We start from the raw sequence: 19,045 nt of genomic DNA, 5'->3' as shown, positions 1-19,045 counted from the left end.
TTGACTTTTGCTTTGAATACTGGTTTAATTAATAGTTAATGACTTTAGAGGTGTTCAAATGTGTTGCCCAAATCCAACACATTTTATCGGCCATAATGACAGACAAGCTGGTGCCAAATCACAAAAGCAAGAAGTTCTGTGCAGCAGCCAGATGTATCACAATCTATGTTCATCACAAACACCCTAAACTGACAGTGGAGAAAGGAGGACATATTTATAAAGGGTATCTCAGAAAATAATGTTTTTGTTACTGTCTGTCAGCCTGAGACAGAACGATGAACCTAAACAAAGTAATATTTTCTCAGTTTAAAAACTGACAACAAATCCTCTGTTGATGTGGATCATGCAGAGGCAAAACAATAAAGCACCACACATTGAGAGAACATCTCTGAGCTGAATAAGTTTCACGAGGGAAGAACGACCCTTCCTCCAAAGCACAAGCCTGAACAGCAATCTTGGAAATGTGATTGTGTTTGCTGCTACTTATTAAGTTTTGAGTTGTAATTAAGTTGAGTATTTCTTTTCCCTGAAAAGGATAAACTTTATACTTTAGAGGCTAAATGCAAGCAGTCGACCCAATAGTGCCAAATGTAGCCACTCTATTTCTTTAATGACACTGGTGATTTAGTAAAATCCTATACTTAAAAATAGATGAAGATGGCTGCATGCACCTTTTAAGAAACACAGTTATTAAGGAGAGCAAAGATTTAATTTATCAAAGTAACTATGCAACAATCTAAATATTTAGGGATTAGTTTAAAAGTACAGATCTGTCTGAAAAGTATTTATTGCATCATCTTAAAGACTCTATGTAAAATCAGGAATTGTACTCTCCATAGTTATTGTCGTATTTTTCTGTTTGCTAGAAACATTATAAAACTGATCAAATCCTTTGTGTTGATGCTGCATAGATGAAAGGACTAAAAAAACAACTCCTATTGTGTGAGAAAAAAACTGAAAGAAAGGAACCTGCCTTTGGTAAAGTGGGATTGTCTACTCAGTAAAGCGACTGCAGGGACAGTGTAGGGTCAGCGTCTCGACACAGATGTTATCAGACTCGCTGAGAGGTACAAGGCTGACAATCACTTTTTTTCCCCTCCAATAGATAACAAGTCACAAGAAACCTGCGTGACTGTGTGCTGGGAGAAACAGTCATTACGTACCTCTTTGGACTGCTGTGGGGAGCTCATTCCTGGTGAGACACAAAGAAAAAAAAATGACAAAAATGTCAGATGTTAAGTATTCTTATCCATATGCTAAACAATTAAGAGATGGGCCCAGATACCGGCGTCAAGCTTTACCAAGATTATAAACATTTACATGTACAAAACCTCTAAAATGTTCAGTTATACAGTTTTTTCTGTTATATGTTGCATACAACAATGCAGCATTGTGCACTGCCTGTAAACTGCCTAACTCTTTTTTCCCCCCCTCACTAAATAGAAATACTAATTTCATGGTTTGAAAGTATTTATATTTCCTGAAACCAGGAAGGGGAGAATCATCTATTGCCATTTGAAACTGAAGAAAATTCTGAAACATACTGTAAGTGTCTTTACTTGGAAACCACTTCTAAATTTAAATGGTATTATGTTTTTTTTGTTTTTATAATTATCATTTGTCTTACATTATTACCACTGCAATAATCAATGTGAAAATATTTTTGGAGAAGTGGACATAAATGTACAAAAAACAAGTACAATTATTGTGTTCTTAATGTTACACTACATTTTTATGCATACACAGTGATGTATGATACTTTCATTCATTATTATATTACTGTGAATTTCTCTCACTGGCCCATGCAAAGTTGAGAGTTCATAAACTCCAATAATTAAGTACTTCCCATTACTTCACATCGCTCCTTTTAAATCATATTAAAATATGACAGCCTGATCATTACACAGGTAAAATATAGGTAGCTGAATATGCTGTGTTAGGAATGAACTTGCACAAGCAAGGAAACTTAGTTGTGCTCAATGTGGAGAAAGAAAAATAAAAAATTGAAAAAAGGATAGTGACTGAACGTGGAGAATCGAATGGATTTGTAAGAAAATGGGAAAAGATGTAATTTACTGAACAGAGTGGAGGAAGAGGCAGCTTGATAAATTTCTGGAGGACAGTGGGAGAGCAATGGAGACGTAGAAAAGAGTTTCGTGTTGTTTTTGGGACAGGTGCGATGTGTATTGGCAGATGCGCTGCAGAAGGACAGACGATGTGTTTAGTGGTCCGTCTCCTGCTGGACATCTTCTTTCCTAAGGTTCTCCCATCATGCTGATATGTAATCAAACTGACAGCTCTGAGTGGGGCTGCATGGCTGTTGATTTGGGCAGGGAAGGTGGGGAGGGGGGTTGAAGACACCTCTGCCTGAGTGGCTTGTCACTTCCAATTTGAGGGTGGAAGTGATAGGAACCTGCATGAGGGGGGTTTAGGAGAGGGGGTCTGTTGACGCAGGCCACAAACCTCCCTTAAGTGATGAGATGTGCACAACCCTAACTCAAACTTAGACACGCCTCAGTGGGGTGGGAATAAAATATGTTGCTTTGGTTCAGTGTTGTTTTAGATTACTATGCACCACCAAGCTTGCTGTTGCTGCGTGGCAATGTGTGTTGAGTCTTTGTCTTCATTCTTTTGAACGAGCAGTACAGAAAAAAAAAAGATAAAAAAAGGAGTTGTGGTCTGAGTTGACGGCCTTTGACATCATTGTCTGATCTTGTTTGGATGTGCGGTGTATTATTTAATCGCCGAGCCCTATCTGGCGGTACATGTGGGATGTGAATTTTTCATTTCAATTTACATCGCCACACATGCAATCCATGAATATTTATCACAACCAAGATACCATCGCCTGGGAAGCACATTAGAGAGCAGCGATAGCAGCTTTTTTTTTTTTTTTATGCGTCTGCTGTTATGAACTGATGGAGTCCATTGTAGTCACGAACAGGAACAGCGTTTAAAACATGCATGGGTATTGAACTTGAGCCTGCCATTAGTGGTAATTGAAATCTCCATGGATTTAACTGGTTTTTAATAAAATGTGCTGTGTCTGCTGTGTCTGGCCCCTTTTCCAAGTTTTAAGAGAGATTGGGAATTCTCTTTGATAGTTTCTACAACTTAATCCAAGTATAAACTTTAAAGACTTTAATATTTTTATATAGAAATCATATACATTGCTGTCTGGAAGCTTATGTCCATTTATTTGGGAGATACATGTCATATTGTGGTATTTTAAATAATACATTAGAAATATATTTTCTTATCAGGATGGAATAATAATAATAATAATAATAATAATTATTATTATTATTATTATTAATACTACTAATAATAATACGAATTATTATTATTATTATTATTATTATTATAATATAACAAACCAATTCAATGAATTTGAAAAAGAATGATGTGATTTTCTCCTTTAGTTAGAGATACAGATTTACATCCTCTGGCTCAAACACATACAATTCCCCTATTTTGTGGATGAACTTGCCAAAGCAAGTTGTAGCAAAACCACATGCAAAGCATTGATTGTCATCTTCTGAGTTCTAGCCTAATTCTACTTAAATATTTCACCAGTTCTATCATAAGAATTACTGAAGCTCATTTACATTGGTTGGTTTCAAGTGATTAAACTTGTGGTAAATGTGATAGTAGTCATTCTTCTCCCCCCACCCCCACTTTGTGCCATGCTGGACAAAATGGGTGAGTACATCACAGAAATAGTGTTAAGTTCAAAAGCCCAATGCAAAGCCTCCTCAAAACCTGCATTGTGTCGTTTGGCTAAGATAGTTCAATAATTGTCTTATTTCTCATCAGAAATGTATATGTTATGCTTAAAAGTTAAGCCTGTGTCTGTCTGTGCAGTGTTTACTTTCTATTGTTTTTGTTGGTTATGTAATAAGCCCACCCTCCTGAAAACATCAATAATAATAATGATGATGATTATTATTATTATCCCATGCCCATAATGACATGGATGTCATGGATGTCATTATGACATCCATGCCAATGAGAAGTGAATGTACTTTAAACTTTTGATCTTGATTATAGGATAATGATACCTTAATAATTTACATTTTTAAATCATTCTTATTTTAAAAAGGGAACAAGCTGAATAAAAACGTCTCGAGGAACACAGATTAACACTGGGTCTGCAACTGTTACATTTGTTGCTATACTGTTCAAATCATTTTTGGAAATAAGTCTGACACAGTTGGATTTCATTCGATAAATCAAACCTTGAAAACAGAGCAGTTAATTCTGGCTCTGAAAGACCAGTTCACTCTCAAAACAGGAACCCAAAAGTATATTTCATCAGGTGGATTTGTTTCGTCACAAAGCATGAATGAAGCAGCTAATACAACTACGTAAACTGAATTTCAAGGGGATTTGTAAATATCATTTTTTTCTCTGTGGTATCCACTTGGTGAAGCTAATAGTTTCCGTTTGATTGCAATTTCACACTCACTCAATTCTACTCAGTATAACTATGCTATTGATTTTCACCGCTGTGCAGTGAAAGAGTAATAAATTGTTCAGAAGGGAAACTTTACAGCGAGTGAAACAAAAAAGGTCTATAAATTCACATACACGTATGCAGATGCAAACTATTCTTTTGCTAAAATTATATTGTTCTAACTGAATGCTTTTCGTTATTCTGACATACATGCATGCCAATATAAAAACAACTTGTTAAATAGGAATATTTATCATGATTCAATTAAATTCAAATTGTGTTTAAAGCATGATGGGACTTACTTTCATTTCATTTTCAACTTATCGATACTTAAAAAGGAGCCACATACAAAAATGCAGAAATAGGACTTAATACGACAGATACAAACTTTCAAAAATAATGTTTTCTAACCACACCGGATCAGTTAATATTTAATACCAACAAACTTCAACTTTGTTAAATAATTTTTTTGTCTTTTTATTGGATACCTAAATAAATACCCAATATATTGAGTGGCTCCCATCTTGACTACAAAACTTCATGGAGCCACTCATGTGCTTTACTAATATAAAAGTTCATCTATCAAAACTTTGATTTTATCTCTTGACACTGAGACTTTATTTTGATTTGACTTCTTTTTTTGGCAAAGTGCTTGGAGATTAGGTGCTTTGTGAATTGGCACTATAAAAACAAACTTAATTGAATAGATTTGATAGCTTTGCATTTAATGCAGTTACAAAAAAAAAATCCACATTAAAACAGTTTTTCACTTAATGAATACAAAAATAAATGCTGTTGGTTTTGTTTTCAAAATACTCTGTGAATTTGATGATAGAAGGTGATTAAAAAGCAAATTCAAGTTCTGAGTCATGTCCCACTGTTGCCCTTCAAAACAACCTTGAGCAGCCACTTCTCTTTGCGAGACAAAAGCCTCTGAATATTCATACACAGCCCAGCATTACTGCAAGGATCCACATAAGCAAGGGGCACATCATTAGCGGATCCATTAGCGCTCGTTCCTCTCAAACATCCTTATTCAGCTCCCTTACAGACACATACATCAAACATTATTTTTTTTCCCTGCCACAGCCTCTGAGGAGGAGCAAAGGACAAAAACAATGTGAAATAATGAGCTTGTTAAGAGAAGGCTTGTGACCCCATGTTCGGCGAGAACTTGTTAAATCCTCGTTTTTAAGCAGAGACAGTCCAGGAGGGAGCTAGAAACCAGACAAGGCGTGTCTTCCTCCAGCCCACTATTCAGACTAGGCAGTCATGCTGCGCCACCATAAACCTTTCATTAGTCATTCAGCACACTGAGCGAGCCTGACCCCAACCAGCTGCACTCCCCTTCTCTCCCTGAAACCACCCACACCTGCACTCTGCAAAACCGATCCTCCTCCACTTGACTCTTTGTAGGAATACAAGGCACGGGCGTGCTAGTGAGGTTTATCAGAGGAAAAGCGCTTGAGAGTGAAGGTATTAGGCTTTGAGCTCCGCTCCATTGATGTTTTAAGTTGTTGTGGTAAGAGATAAAACAAGGTTTTAGCTGGTGCTAAATTCCTTTAGGACTGGGCAGGAGAGAGCAGCTGCCGGGGAAAGGGAGGTGACGAGTGGGCAGGCAGTGATTTGAGATTAAAGGAGGCTCTCCAAAGACCAAACGCCGGCCATCTGAAAATTGTTTTGGATCTCATCAGAGGACTAGTGTGTGAAGTCAGGCTCGGAAGGTTTGAGACAATGTTACTGACACAAAATACTAGTTTGGCTCAGAATGAATCAACATGTTTTTAATTGAATCACTGACAATGAGCGGCAAATGAGCCAAAACAAGAAAAACAAAGAAAACGTGGCACCTTTCCAAATCAATCACATATGATTGCTGACTGAAAAACTGACTAAAACAATTACAGGATCCAAGGATTAGATTTGAAAACATCCACATTGCTAAATGCAGCATTTGAATTCTTAAATGCAAATCCCAGGCCATGAAAAGCCTATTTACTGTTGTACTCCTCATACATTAAGTGATCTCTTTGGGTTTAGTGTTTTGATAAATAGATGACAAGGAATTAAAGTAGGTAGTGATGCAGCAGTGCAACTCAACAAAGAGTTGTGACTGACTTAATAGCTGCATTCTTACCTGTTTTTAAATAAAAGTTTTCTTTTTTAATTCTGATATTCTTGAATTTTTATTCAAATTAGTTGAATATGTTTTTCTTGTAATGGTGTTATGTACTGTAGTCTTATTCCTCTTTAGTTGAAACTGAATGGGTTTATCCAAATGTGTGGCTTCCTCTACTCATATCCGGAAAATGAAACATATTTACTGAAAGTTATCTGCTGAATTACCATGTGGTTTTGATATTTTTCACAAATCCAACATTTTGTATATTTGTTTGCCTTGTCTCAGTTAGACCAAATGGTTATGCACCGCGCCGTTTCATGTGCAGAATGAGAGTTTTCTATTTTATGGCTAGAGCCGTTTTTCTTTTTGACTTCCAGCCCCACTGCTGCATTTCCTGCTGCTCACTAATGGAGGCTAATGAAGGTCAGCAATGACTGTGGCCCTTAAAAGCAGATGAATGCAGGCACTATTACAATGACTTCATAATACATTTATAAGCGCTGGAGATGTTTGAAGTGAAAACTTTTTGGAAGACATCATGACGTGGCACGGAAATGCTAACGATGCTGGTAACGTGACGTTTTGTTTCGGCTCTCCTGCCTAAACCACATCATTAAAATTCTACTCCGAACAACACAATTCCTTTTCCTGCAATGCAACAAGAAGAAAGAATGGCCGTGCTTACAAGGACTGAAAGGAGTGGTGAAATGAATAAATATAGAGCGTTCATAAAGCCACATGTGGGCTCCGACCGGGCTCAGGACCACAATTCAAGGTCAGCTTCTTTGGACTGAACGTAAATCACCGGGAATGTACTCTTTCATTAGCGGAGAGAGGGATGAAAAAGACGACACTTCCTCCAAATAACCTACTGTGTTAAATCATTGTCCCATCCATGCACCATAAATAACACATGGTTTGGCTCATGCTTGTCGGTGGAAGAGCAAAGGTTAAAACATACAAACTATCAGTGAGGTGGGAGCTGAGCACAGCAGACGACTATATGGAGTGAAACTGTGAGACCGCACTAAGAAAGAACAGCTGTTCACCACTGCTATTATCACTATATCATCACTCCTAAATGCTACTTTACAGCACTGCATGTAGGAGAATCATGTTGAGAACATATGCAAAAAAAAAAAAAAAAATGCTCAATAGGTTTTTAAAAGAGACCTCATTTCAACATTGATATATGAGTTGACATAAAAACTAAATCTAACCGAATCAGGACACTTCAGGAAAGTATTTATGTATTATGGTCCAGAAGGTGTAGGAAGACTGCCTCGCTGGAGTAACGGCATCCATCTGTAAAGGTTTTCCATATTTAGACTTTACCATATTGAAAACTTCGTTCTCACACAGGTAGCTTGTGCGTCCCAGGGGGGAAAACGATGAACTTGGAAGTTGCTGAAGCTCTTATATGTGGGATCAAATAAGACACTGATTATTGTTATGACAACTCTTTGACAGCAACGTATTCTGCGAGTGGATCCCACTTGGGGAACTTTCAGGGCTGAGAGATGCACAGACTTCTCAGGGCAGATTTCCATGGAAACAGGGAGTCAGAGAGCTGTGCGTGGGGGTGTGGTGGGAGGCGCCTTGTTTTAACACCATGTGAAGGACAGTGAGTGGCAGCCTGCATGATGATGGATGTGTAAACAGATGCTGCCTGTCAGCAGGAGGCTCAGGGTTAAGTGAATTATGTCAGCTGAGACGAGGTGCTATAGGCTCTAATTGGCACAGTTCTGTGTTGGAGGCTGCAGAACTCAAGGCATATAGGTGGAAAATATGCATTGCAGAGCTAGTCTGTGAATGTACTTGACGAAAAGGCTTTTGAAAGCAAAGACACCACTTTACTGGCATATCTGCAACCCTACAAGTCAAGGTTGCACCGTGGTGCAGCTGGTTACAGAAATAAGGTCCATTTTCAGTCCCAACCAGGAGTGTTTTTGCATGGAGGTTGCATGCTCTCTCAGTGTATAAGTGAGTTCTCTCCAGGTTCCTTGAACAGTCCAAAAACATTAACTTTTATATTGATTAAACACTCCAAGTGTGTGAATGCAAGGTTTTGTTTGCTGTGTGTATCAGTGTTGCCCAGTGATGGACTGGCAACCTGGGCCCCGCCTTTCACCCAATCACTGCTGGAGATGGGCACCAGGCCCCCGCTGCAACCCTGGAAGGGTGAGCGGAAACAGAAACCAAAGAATACATTTTGAACTAATGTAATAATAAGATTTCTTATTAATAATAAAATATAAGATTTCTTATTATTACATTACTGCTATATTACTTGTGCCTCTTTAACAAAACTAGAGACTTTCTTTAAGATCCTGCTGAACTGAATTCTCTACTTAGAACTGATTTTATTTGTTCAAATATGGTGTTTATATCACAAAAGTTTCTCTTTGAAAACATTTTTTCCATTAGAAATAATGGAAAATACAATAGTTCATTATGACCCTCCACCCACCTACTCAGCACTCAAAAACAGTCGTTTTCAGCATAAAAGAGTTATTGATTCTATATGTAGCATTAATAGGAGCATTATATGGCAAAAATAACGATCTAATGCTAAAGAATAAGGTCAGTGAACACAGATCCTGAGACGACCACAAGTTTACAACAAAGAAGATGACTAAGATTCTGTTTTTATTTATTTCTTTTTAAATAATTGTAATTGTTAACAGGACAAATAACTTCCACTATGGCAGAAGGGAAAGCATCATGGTGTGATGTCAATATAGAGAAACATACAGTGGGCCCAAATCTTCACCCTACGACATATTTCAGCATTACTCTTACTAATATATTACAAACTGATTCCCTAGAAGTACTGACTTCACTCGCATCACTATCTCTGTATACAATTGAAAACAAAACCCTTTCAAAATTTTAGGAAAATCACAGCCTGGATAGTTTGTCAATCGATTACAGTGGAACACAAACAACTATGAACACACATAAACTCATTCCAAAAGGCATTTCGGAAACACCAATAAATATAACAGTAGTGTTTTTGGACTGTGGGAGGAAGTCAGAGTACCCAGAAAGAACCAACACATGCACAGGGAGAACATGCAAACTGCAGCCAGGAAAACATCAGGCTGGGATTCAGACCCATGACTTTCTCTGTATATTTTTATTCCTCCCTATAGCGTAACAATGTTTCATTTCAAAGTGTCACAGGATGTCACAGGATTTTATTTCCTTCCTGTCCTTATATCGCTCACTCTACCGACAGTACTGGCTGCTAACAACCAAAACATGCTTGACACTAACCGGGACTGTCAGGGGCATCTTTGGTTCATCTGTAAATGAAGTACCACACGCAGCCACAAATCTCCCTCTGATTCCCCAAAGGCGAACGTCAGGTGATAGGAAACAATTTGATTTCACTGCAAGCCCAGCACATTTTGGCTTGCACAGCCGTGCAGCTGATTGCTCTGCCCTGCTCATTTTCCCTTGGCATAACCTCTGTTGCCCTTACATACAGAACACATGAAATTGCAGCAGAGTTACTGTGAACTCTGCTTGTACATTCCTCTCCTTTCCCCCTTTCCTGCTTCTACGGGACAATCATGTCCAGAAGAGCTCGCATCAGCAAAAGCTTTATTTTCTCTATCCCCCACCAAATGTCACATTCAAATATAAATACACAGCGAACGGTACCTCCAAAGGTTTTAAATAAGTGTCCTGCATGTTCAGCTCTTTTAGTGCCCAAACATGTAAATAAAAATCTAAAATGAAAACTGCTGATAAAGCATCTAAATTTGCGCTAAAAAAAAAACAAAACAAAAAAAAACAACCTTTGAAGATCCCTAAATCAAGATCATGCAATTGAGAATCAAGTCTGCTTTAAAACTGTTCAGCTGTTATCACCGGCCATGAATTACCTTTGGATTGAGAGCAGCCTGGTGACCTTTACTGCACAAATGTTGACTTTGCCTGATATTTCAAACAAATAAAAAGAACCCCATTGATACTTCCCAGTGCTGTACTTCATTTTTTTATTTTTTTATTTTCAAAGAGCCACTCAAAGCGTTGTGTACTGGCTTTGTTCAAAAGGGATTGAATAAATTGTTTGATGACCTCTTTTATGTCTTTTCCCCTCACCCAACTTTTTCTTTCATTTCTTCTAGATTAAAGTCAGGACCAAATCCTTTTATCATGACCCGCTGGCACACTGGTGGCAAGCCGAGGTGTTGTGATCAGATGGTGCTATGTCTTCGTTAAGTCCCGGTGCTCCCCTGTTCACCTCCATTTGCAGTGAGATTGGGAACTGAAATTGGCCCTGTCACTGTTTACGTTGGCCTCTCATTTGAGTTAACTTCACGTCCCTCCAGACACCCCCTGTTTTCCTGTCAGAACACTGCTGATTACAGCTGGGACTGATGAGTCCAGACATGTGAGTAAAGCACAGGGAGCGTGGCTGAATGCTAAGTAAATAGTTAGGCGATTGCTTCAACATGCTGCGACACCTGGAGCATCTCCTTTCATTATAAACCTCTGGTTTACAGCAGTGCATTACAGTCACAGCGGAAAGAGGGCGAGAACTCAACATTACGTTTGAAACAAATAAAACAACCATCTTTAAACTAAAGGCAATAGTTGCGCTGTTCAGTATCGTAACATTTGTAATTCAAATGAGATGCAAAGTAAGACTTTACGCATGTCTTGGTTCTGATGTTTTGATCTTCTGGAGCCATGAATTTTACTAGCTCAAATATAATTCAATAGATCAGAATATGCATTGTGAACTTTAACTTTTCAATATAGCTGGAAGTTAATATGAAAATATATTCAGCTACTCGATGCCAAGATGGATTTGTAAACAAGATAAACATGATCTAAAAGCACGACATGTTAATAAAGAAGTGTATTCCCCCAGCCTATGCAAAAGCATGGTGACACGTGTTATATGTTAACATTAATAAGAAATCAGAAAAAATGTCATTAAAAGCCAAAGTAATTCAATGAAAAATAAAAAAGCTAAAAAGTTAAAAAGAAAAAGAAAATATTTAACACAAAAATGAGCTACAAAAAAGCATCTAAACCAGAAATGCATTTGTATTTAAAAAATACACACACATTTTTGTATTACTTTTTGGGGGTTCAAATTAATATATCCAGTCCAAAGTAAAGGTCAATAAAAAGGTTTCTCGTTATCACAGTAAAAGATAAGACATTCTCAAGCCTGTTGTTGTAATGGCTTTGGTTGAAAATGCATTTCTTAACTTCTAGATGCTCCACTGAGTACAGCTGGAGTCACATTCTGGAAATAGAAACAACATGGACTGACTATAAACCAGCAACAACCAAGTGCTCTTTGCAAAATTAAAAAAAAAAAAAAATTGAAACAGAAGAGTTTCCTAAGAGCCAATGATGACTCAGAGAGAGCTTCAGCAAGAGTCTGAATTAGAAAATCTGCTTTTATTTTCTTACTTAGTAATGCACTTAACCACATGATCTTCAAACACACTTAGTGTGCTCATTCAAAACTGCTGCTGCAATGAAAAAAAAAAGCAATCTGTTGAGGTGCATCTGAAGCTTACTGCAGAACATTTGGTCAGCTCAGTAGAACACTGAGTCTGGTCAGATGAAGTAAAAACTGAACTGTAAATTTCATTCCACACAATGTGTTTGGATGAGGAATGGAGCTGCATATCACCACAAAACTCCCAAAGCAACAGTAAAACTTGGAAGTGAGAGCAATGTGGTCAGAGGCTATTTTGTAGCTTAAGGTACTGACTGATTTCACTTAACTGATGGAGGATGAATGCAGTAATGCTCCAGGAGCGTCTTTCTTAGAATCCACAGATGAAATAGGGACACATTTTCTACCAGGAGAATTTTGCCGAACACCTAGTTAAAGAAAGATATTAAAGCTACCGAGTATGGTTTAGTCACTCACCAAACCTAAATGAACCTAACTGAAAATCGGAAAGAATTGGAAAGAACTTAAAGTCAGTTTAAAGAAGAAATCTGAACGTTTAAGGTTTTAAGGCATTCCAGATTTTGATTAAAGAGTCAAAATGTCACCTGAGCTATGCAAGAGAGCTTTTTTCACGGGAGATATTAAAGTTTGCTTTACAAAAAAAAGGTCTTTTGCACTTCAGTAAACTTGCTGAATATTACAATTTGCTTTCATGTTTTTTGTACGTGTGGATTTCATTAAATTTGTTGACTGAATTAAATCAAAAGCATATTCAGCACATTCAGTACATATTTTGTATAATTGGTTGATATTTGATAAAACATAAATGTTTTCTAATATAAAGTTAAAATACAAACAAAATTAATAACATTGTAAACAGAAAAAATCTTGAAACCCTAAAGTTTCATGACATAATAGGATTTATCATGAAGCTTGCATAAAATTATCCTATGAGTTCTAGCCACTCTTCAGCCTGATTTACACTTAAGGTTCATTTAAAGCATTATATAATTGTAATAAGTTGGATCTACTGGTGCATTTTAGCATTTTAAAAAGAGATGCGTTTGTTCGCTGGTCAACTTTCGGGACACAGAGCCGATCATATCCCAGTCAGTCTTGTCAAGGAGCAGACATTTAGAGGAAAACCAGAGGTTCATAATCCTGTATGAAAATGTGATCGGTGTGTAACCCTTCCCCAGCATCACAACTTCACAGTAAAAGCTGATTGCGGTTTCACGGATGTGTAAATGGCTCAGATTGATTAACTGTCATGAGCTGAGCTCATATTATGTGTTGGGAATAACATGAGCAGAAATAGCCGGATCAGTTCAGCTAACTGCCTCCGAGCGAAGCTTCTTTTTCTTCTTTTTTTTTTTTTTTGTGAGTGGCCTTGAAGCTTTACATCCTTACTATTCCTGCCAGCTCAACTCAGTGGCTCCAGCTGCCACACAAGCAGGACCACTCGAGACTTGATAGCAGCTTCTTATTAGCCTCAAGCCCTTTTCTGTTTTGCTCTGACTTGCCTCTGGTCTCGCCTCTGTTTTTCTCTCCATCCCTTCCATTATCATTTTTCCCCCTCCAGATGCTGGCCCTATACTCTATCCTTCTCAAAGCATCTTATCTTCTCTCTCTTTATTTCTGACTCTACACCAGTACATCACTTCTGGCCTCCAAATTCCAACCTATAATTTTTTTTCTTGCTTGTACGTCTGCCCTCCGTGTCACTTGGCAACACGATAATTACCAAAAGAACAAAAAACTGCAAGACGCGACACCACAAAACACCCAAAGCATTTATAACACAATTCCTTTTGGAATATTTTTAGCATGTTTCTGTTCAAGCGTGGTAACAATAGAAATAATGATAAAACTTTTATTTTTATTAAACTTTTCTAAAGAGCTTTAGTCCCATAGTGCTTTGTGCTGCTGAGCTCTGACACACACAGAGAAATGTGTGTGAACTTCTAAACGCAGCAGCACTTACTCAGCCCCAGTGCAGCTCTGCACTAATGAGGAGACGGCGTGCGTGTGTGCGGGCGCGTGCTCCACTGCGAATGTTGCAAAAAGGGTGCCACTGTGACTGACACCGCTTTATTCCTGAAATAACTCACGCACACATCAGGTGGCTGTTGCCCCAAGGTCTCAAGAGCAGAAGTGTCATTTAAGAAACACAGCTTGTTTTTTTGCTGAAGCTTACATGCAGCTGTCTGCCAGCGTGTTGCTGGGCTCTTTGAAGGGAAACAAGCGAATGAGTGACGGGAGAAGGGTTGGGAAGATTTCGGAAAGTCCATGTGATGCAAAACTTGCAACACTGGTTCCTCATCAGTGCATGTTTCCATGCAAAAGTTTTAACAACACGTTGCTTCTTTTGAGAACAAAGAGACCCCTTTAATCCTCTAGCACACTGAGGATTTTGAGTCGAGTGACATTCCAGATTGCTTTACGATTTAGTTTTTAAAAGTACAGAGATGACATATGATACCTTCCTGTCATGAGGTTGACTCATACATGCAATGATGCTTTCAAATGTTATCACTTGACAACTTCAAAGTCCAACATGTTTCATTAGGGTTTTATATGATAAACCAACTGGAAAGTGGAAAGAAATGTAGAATTTTTGTTTTTTTTCTAAATAGAAATCTAAAGAATATGACATGCACATTTATTCAGCTCTTTACTTTGCCACCGGGAAATAAGATGCAGTGCAACCAAGAAGACACCTAATTAGTCCAGCTGTGTTTTAATTTAATATTGGGGTAAATAAAACTACTCTATAACAGTCTCAGAGGTTATTAGAGAACATTAGTGAAGAACCAGCATTAAAATAACTAAGGAACACAGCAGAAAAGACCAGGAAAATAATATGGAGAAGTTTAAAGCAAAGATAGGTTGAAAAAAAAAATTCCAGGTTCTCTTGTGCAACACTTTTCAGAGCTTTGTCTGGAGAATGTGTGACCCCAACAACTAGAGTTGTTCATAAATCTGACCTTTAGGTAAAAATAGCAATGAAGTCATTGTTGAAGTAAAGTAATAAATCCTGTTTACTGTTTGCCACAAGTTATGTTGGGGACACAGAAAACGTGTGAAGGTTGTCTGGTTTGACTAAAATGAATGACATTTCTAGCCATTGCGAAACATGCTGTCGGGATGTTTTTCTTCAGTATGGACATAGAAGCTGGCCTAAGGTGAAAGGAAGATGGCTGGAGGTAAATATAGAGCAACCTGTAAAAACCCCCACAACTTATTAAAGGCTGCAAAAGACTTGAGATTTGGTTTAAGTTCAACAGAGAAAACACTTCCAGAGCGCCACTGAAATGGTTTAGAAATAGAAATTTGTTGGAATCATCCTTCCAAAGTTTGGACTGAAAACAAATCAAGATTCTGATTTTAAAATTGATGCTCATCAATGCCCTTCTTCTCTGACAGACCTTGAGCTAGTTTGTAGAAAAACAAGCAAAATGTGTGTTGCTTAGACGTGCAATGGTGGCAGAGACATCGCAGATATAAAAGTTGTCTACTGAGTATTGAGGAAGGTTTGACCTCAAATGCAGTTCACACTTTTTGTAGCTTATTTTATTTATTTAAAAAAACTCTTGAAAATCACATCTTTTTTACATGTTTGTTGGTCTGTCTCGATAAAAAAAATGTAACATGAATTCAGTTTGTGAGGAATTTTGTTTCCTCTTCTGTGTTAAATGCCTGGACATGTTAAGCTAAACTCCTGCTTGAATATAAGCTGAAAATAGGATCCTGGTCTGAGACTGTGTGACTACCCAGCCTTAGCATTTAGAAAGCTCATTGAGCTCCGAGCCCTCCCTCGTTCTGCTATCTCAGGCTCTTTTCTTCTCCCTGTCAGTGAAAATGCCAGTGAGGTGCAGTGGAAGCCATGCTCTGCTTCCAGCGCTGGTAATTTGACAGCGAGCAGAGAGGGTACAGAATAATTGGAATAGCATTTATATGACACTGACAAAGAGAGCTGAACATTTAATATGTCCAACTGGAGCAGGAGGAAATCGACAGGCTCCTGGAGCAGATTCCACAAGTTGTCAAGGCAAAAAAAAAAAAAAAAAAAAGGTCGGTTAATCAGACAAAATAGACGTAGCCTTTTGTCATTGCTGTTTGTGTCTCTGTCTCTGCAAGAAAGAGAACAAACCTGATGATCTGATGTCTAATAAACAGCCAATGATCAGAGCTGGAGAGTGCTGATGGTTTTGTTGGGACTGAATTCGCTGTAACGGACTTTTCTAGACATTCTGGGAGGACATGCAGTCACGATGCATGTTAATTAACTTTTACACATTTAGTCTCATTGCAACCACAAACTAATGTATTTCATTAAAATCAAACGCGATATTGGGATCTCAGATTTTAACACAACAATGAAGGGAAATTTGAAAAGTAGGGATCTGCACCCAGGCTTCTTTACTTCAATATCCCAATTAAAATAAAGTAAATCAACACTCTGTCTATAAAAAATCAGCTCCATTCACAAACCAATCAACTATAACTTATTGCTGTTAAAGAAATTTGACCCATTTCAAGACACTTCCCCTGATATGTTTATTTACTGGGGAGTTTGTCCTGTAACTGGCGGGTTTGCGGTTTTGTGCTCTGACCTTACTGATTGTTATTTGGAGAAACACCATTTATCCTTTTTCCCCATTACTCAGTTATACACTGCTTTTCATTGGTCGACTAATCCCAATAAAATACATTGAAGTTTGTGGTTGCAGTGTGACTAAATGTGAAAAAAGTTCCCTGGGCATGGTTACTTTAACAAGGCGCTGTGTTTAATGATTAGCTTGAAGGACAGCTGGGAAGTCATCAGGCAGATGAGAGTATGATCCAACTACTGAGCACAGCCTGTGTGACAGTGCTAGCTGGCCAGTGAGAATGACTCTTCATCCCTCTTGCTCTGTTCTCATACTGGCTGCTGCTGCCAGTCTGAGAATAGAAGGGCAGCACAGTGTAATGAGCAGGATTACCAAGGGAGACTCGCCGGAATGGTACGGTATCAAAGGAAATCCACTCAGTGCAGGATATTCAGACAGCGCTCCCATTCTTTTATTCATTGCCTGCATGCCCAGAGTGACTCAGCTCACTCTCCTGCTGTCAAATCCTGTCATTATCCATTAGTGTGTTTCTGCCTCACTGGGGACCGCCTACTGCTGCTGCCGCTGCCATGTGTGAGTAGCTGCACTCATATCTGAGTGTATTTCTGTGTACTCTAAGAACAGCTGCACGTGGAAGCGGGACATGTACGTATGGGTAACTTTGTTTGGCTGGCAAGCTCCTGGTGGCGGGCTGGTTTTCTGCCACTGCTGTTGTTGCCTTGGTGACGCAATGTTAACCGCAGTGAGTTAGATGAGTAGTAACAGAGCCTTGATTAGGGCCATTCAGCAAGACAGATAAGACAAATTACTCGCAGGGAGTGGAGAGAATGAGTGCCTATTATGTAAGAGTCAGCGGTGTAATGGCATGTTTAGTTTTTCTCTTTTGAAATTCTGATTCCAAATGACCATAAATTATTATTTGCTCTTTCATTTTTGACCCCACAATGCTGTGGCTCTAATTTGTATGTCAATAGGTAATTAATTCATTCAAACTGTGGAAAATTACAGGTTCTGTATGTTGTACCATTGCTCCAGCCTGGGAGAAGAATGATCTACATAAGGTCCGAATTATTACTTTAATACTGATAAACAAACACGCAAACATTTGATGGAAATTCCTTGCATTTACTTCTATGTTAACCCAATCTTACTGATTGGAAAACATATTCGAGATTGAGAGTTACTTAAGACATGTCTTCTTTTTCTGTCTAATCAGCTTAAAGAAGAAACACAATTTCCTGAATGGAACCAAAAAGATTGATGAGGGAATGAAAAGGAAACCAAACAGAGTTGCTGTAGAATAGTAATAAAAGCTTGATTAAATGACACATTTATTAAGTAAATGTAACAAAAGGTCAGCGACAGTGATGTTTTGATTGACTTTAAATTAAAAAGAGAAAAAATTCTAAACACTTTATCTTCTAAGGGACTTTATTGGCCTTAGGCAACAAATCAACATTTGGCCTGTCACATCACCAATGCATCTATTTTAACAATGCAAGCCTTGCATTTTATCAGCAAATCCGGCAGGAATGTTCTCTTCAATAAAATACCTTGGTATGGTGAGCACTTGACAATTGTAAAGATCGAAACAAAGTTAAGATAAATGGTGTCTCGACTAAAAATAAAATATTTATGCTACTAAAGACAATAATCCCAATACATTTTTCTTTCTTTCTCTCCCTTTTACTAATGTGCAACACACCAATGTGTGGCTCTGTGCACCGCAAATAAGAGCGATTAAGAATAAACAATCAATAACAGAATTAAACTCTGCATTTTCTGAGAACATCAAACCTCACAAGCATGTTTTATGGTAGATATTATGACATGTAAAAATGATAAAATCTTCATAAATAATAATAATAATAATAATGAAGATTTCTTCCTCAGACATAGAATTAAAGCTGTAATTAAATTAATTAACTTCATTAGTATAATTATAACCTGCAAAAAAAAAAAAAAAAAAAAAACTTGAGAAAAAAAGGAAATTTTCTCAAAGACTTATGACAAACTACTTCTACGTGATGATGCAAGTATATGACCATGCACATGTTTTTTCAGGACAGTAAAGGTGCTGCTCCTCTGTTCTCTTTGCTTCTCAGCTGCTTTTCCCTGAGGAGGTTCAGCCAGCAGGTCAGAACTACCGGGCTCATAGAGGTTCAAGAAGCAGACAGAAAAAGGGGAGAAGGAGGCATGCATAAAAGAAATCGTGACTCTGACAGTCATCGAAAAAAGAAAGAATATCAGTTATTTTAAAGGAAAAAAAAATATTTAAATGAATAAAATACTGCTCAAATTAATAGACTATATATTAGACTAATTTTGAAGAAAAAGACAAATACATGGAACGGTACTAAATACAATTAAAGGCAGCAAATTTCTTCAGGACTTGTGCCAGTATTATCTGGCTGGGACAA

The 19,045-nt window shown here is 37.9% G+C and overlaps 1 protein-coding gene across 2 annotated transcripts in view; it reads right to left on the bottom strand.

Annotated features, from left to right (window-relative positions):
* Positions 1 to 19,045, bottom strand: part of chst8 (carbohydrate (N-acetylgalactosamine 4-0) sulfotransferase 8) — a 164,624-nt gene that overhangs the window by 6,912 nt on the left and 138,667 nt on the right. For both annotated transcript variants that reach the window (XM_007552125.2, XM_007552124.2), the window contains exon 3: positions 1,164 to 1,192. In XM_007552125.2, coding sequence (XP_007552187.1) covers positions 1,164 to 1,192 — 29 coding nt within the window. The remainder of the gene's footprint in view (positions 1 to 1,163; positions 1,193 to 19,045) is intronic.

The sequence above is a fragment of the Poecilia formosa genome, unplaced genomic scaffold (genome assembly GCF_000485575.1).
Source record: "Poecilia formosa unplaced genomic scaffold, Poecilia_formosa-5.1.2 Scaffold46, whole genome shotgun sequence".
In the NCBI taxonomy this organism is placed as follows: Eukaryota; Metazoa; Chordata; class Actinopteri; order Cyprinodontiformes; family Poeciliidae; genus Poecilia; species Poecilia formosa.
This window is presented reverse-complemented; position numbering and strand designations above follow the sequence as displayed.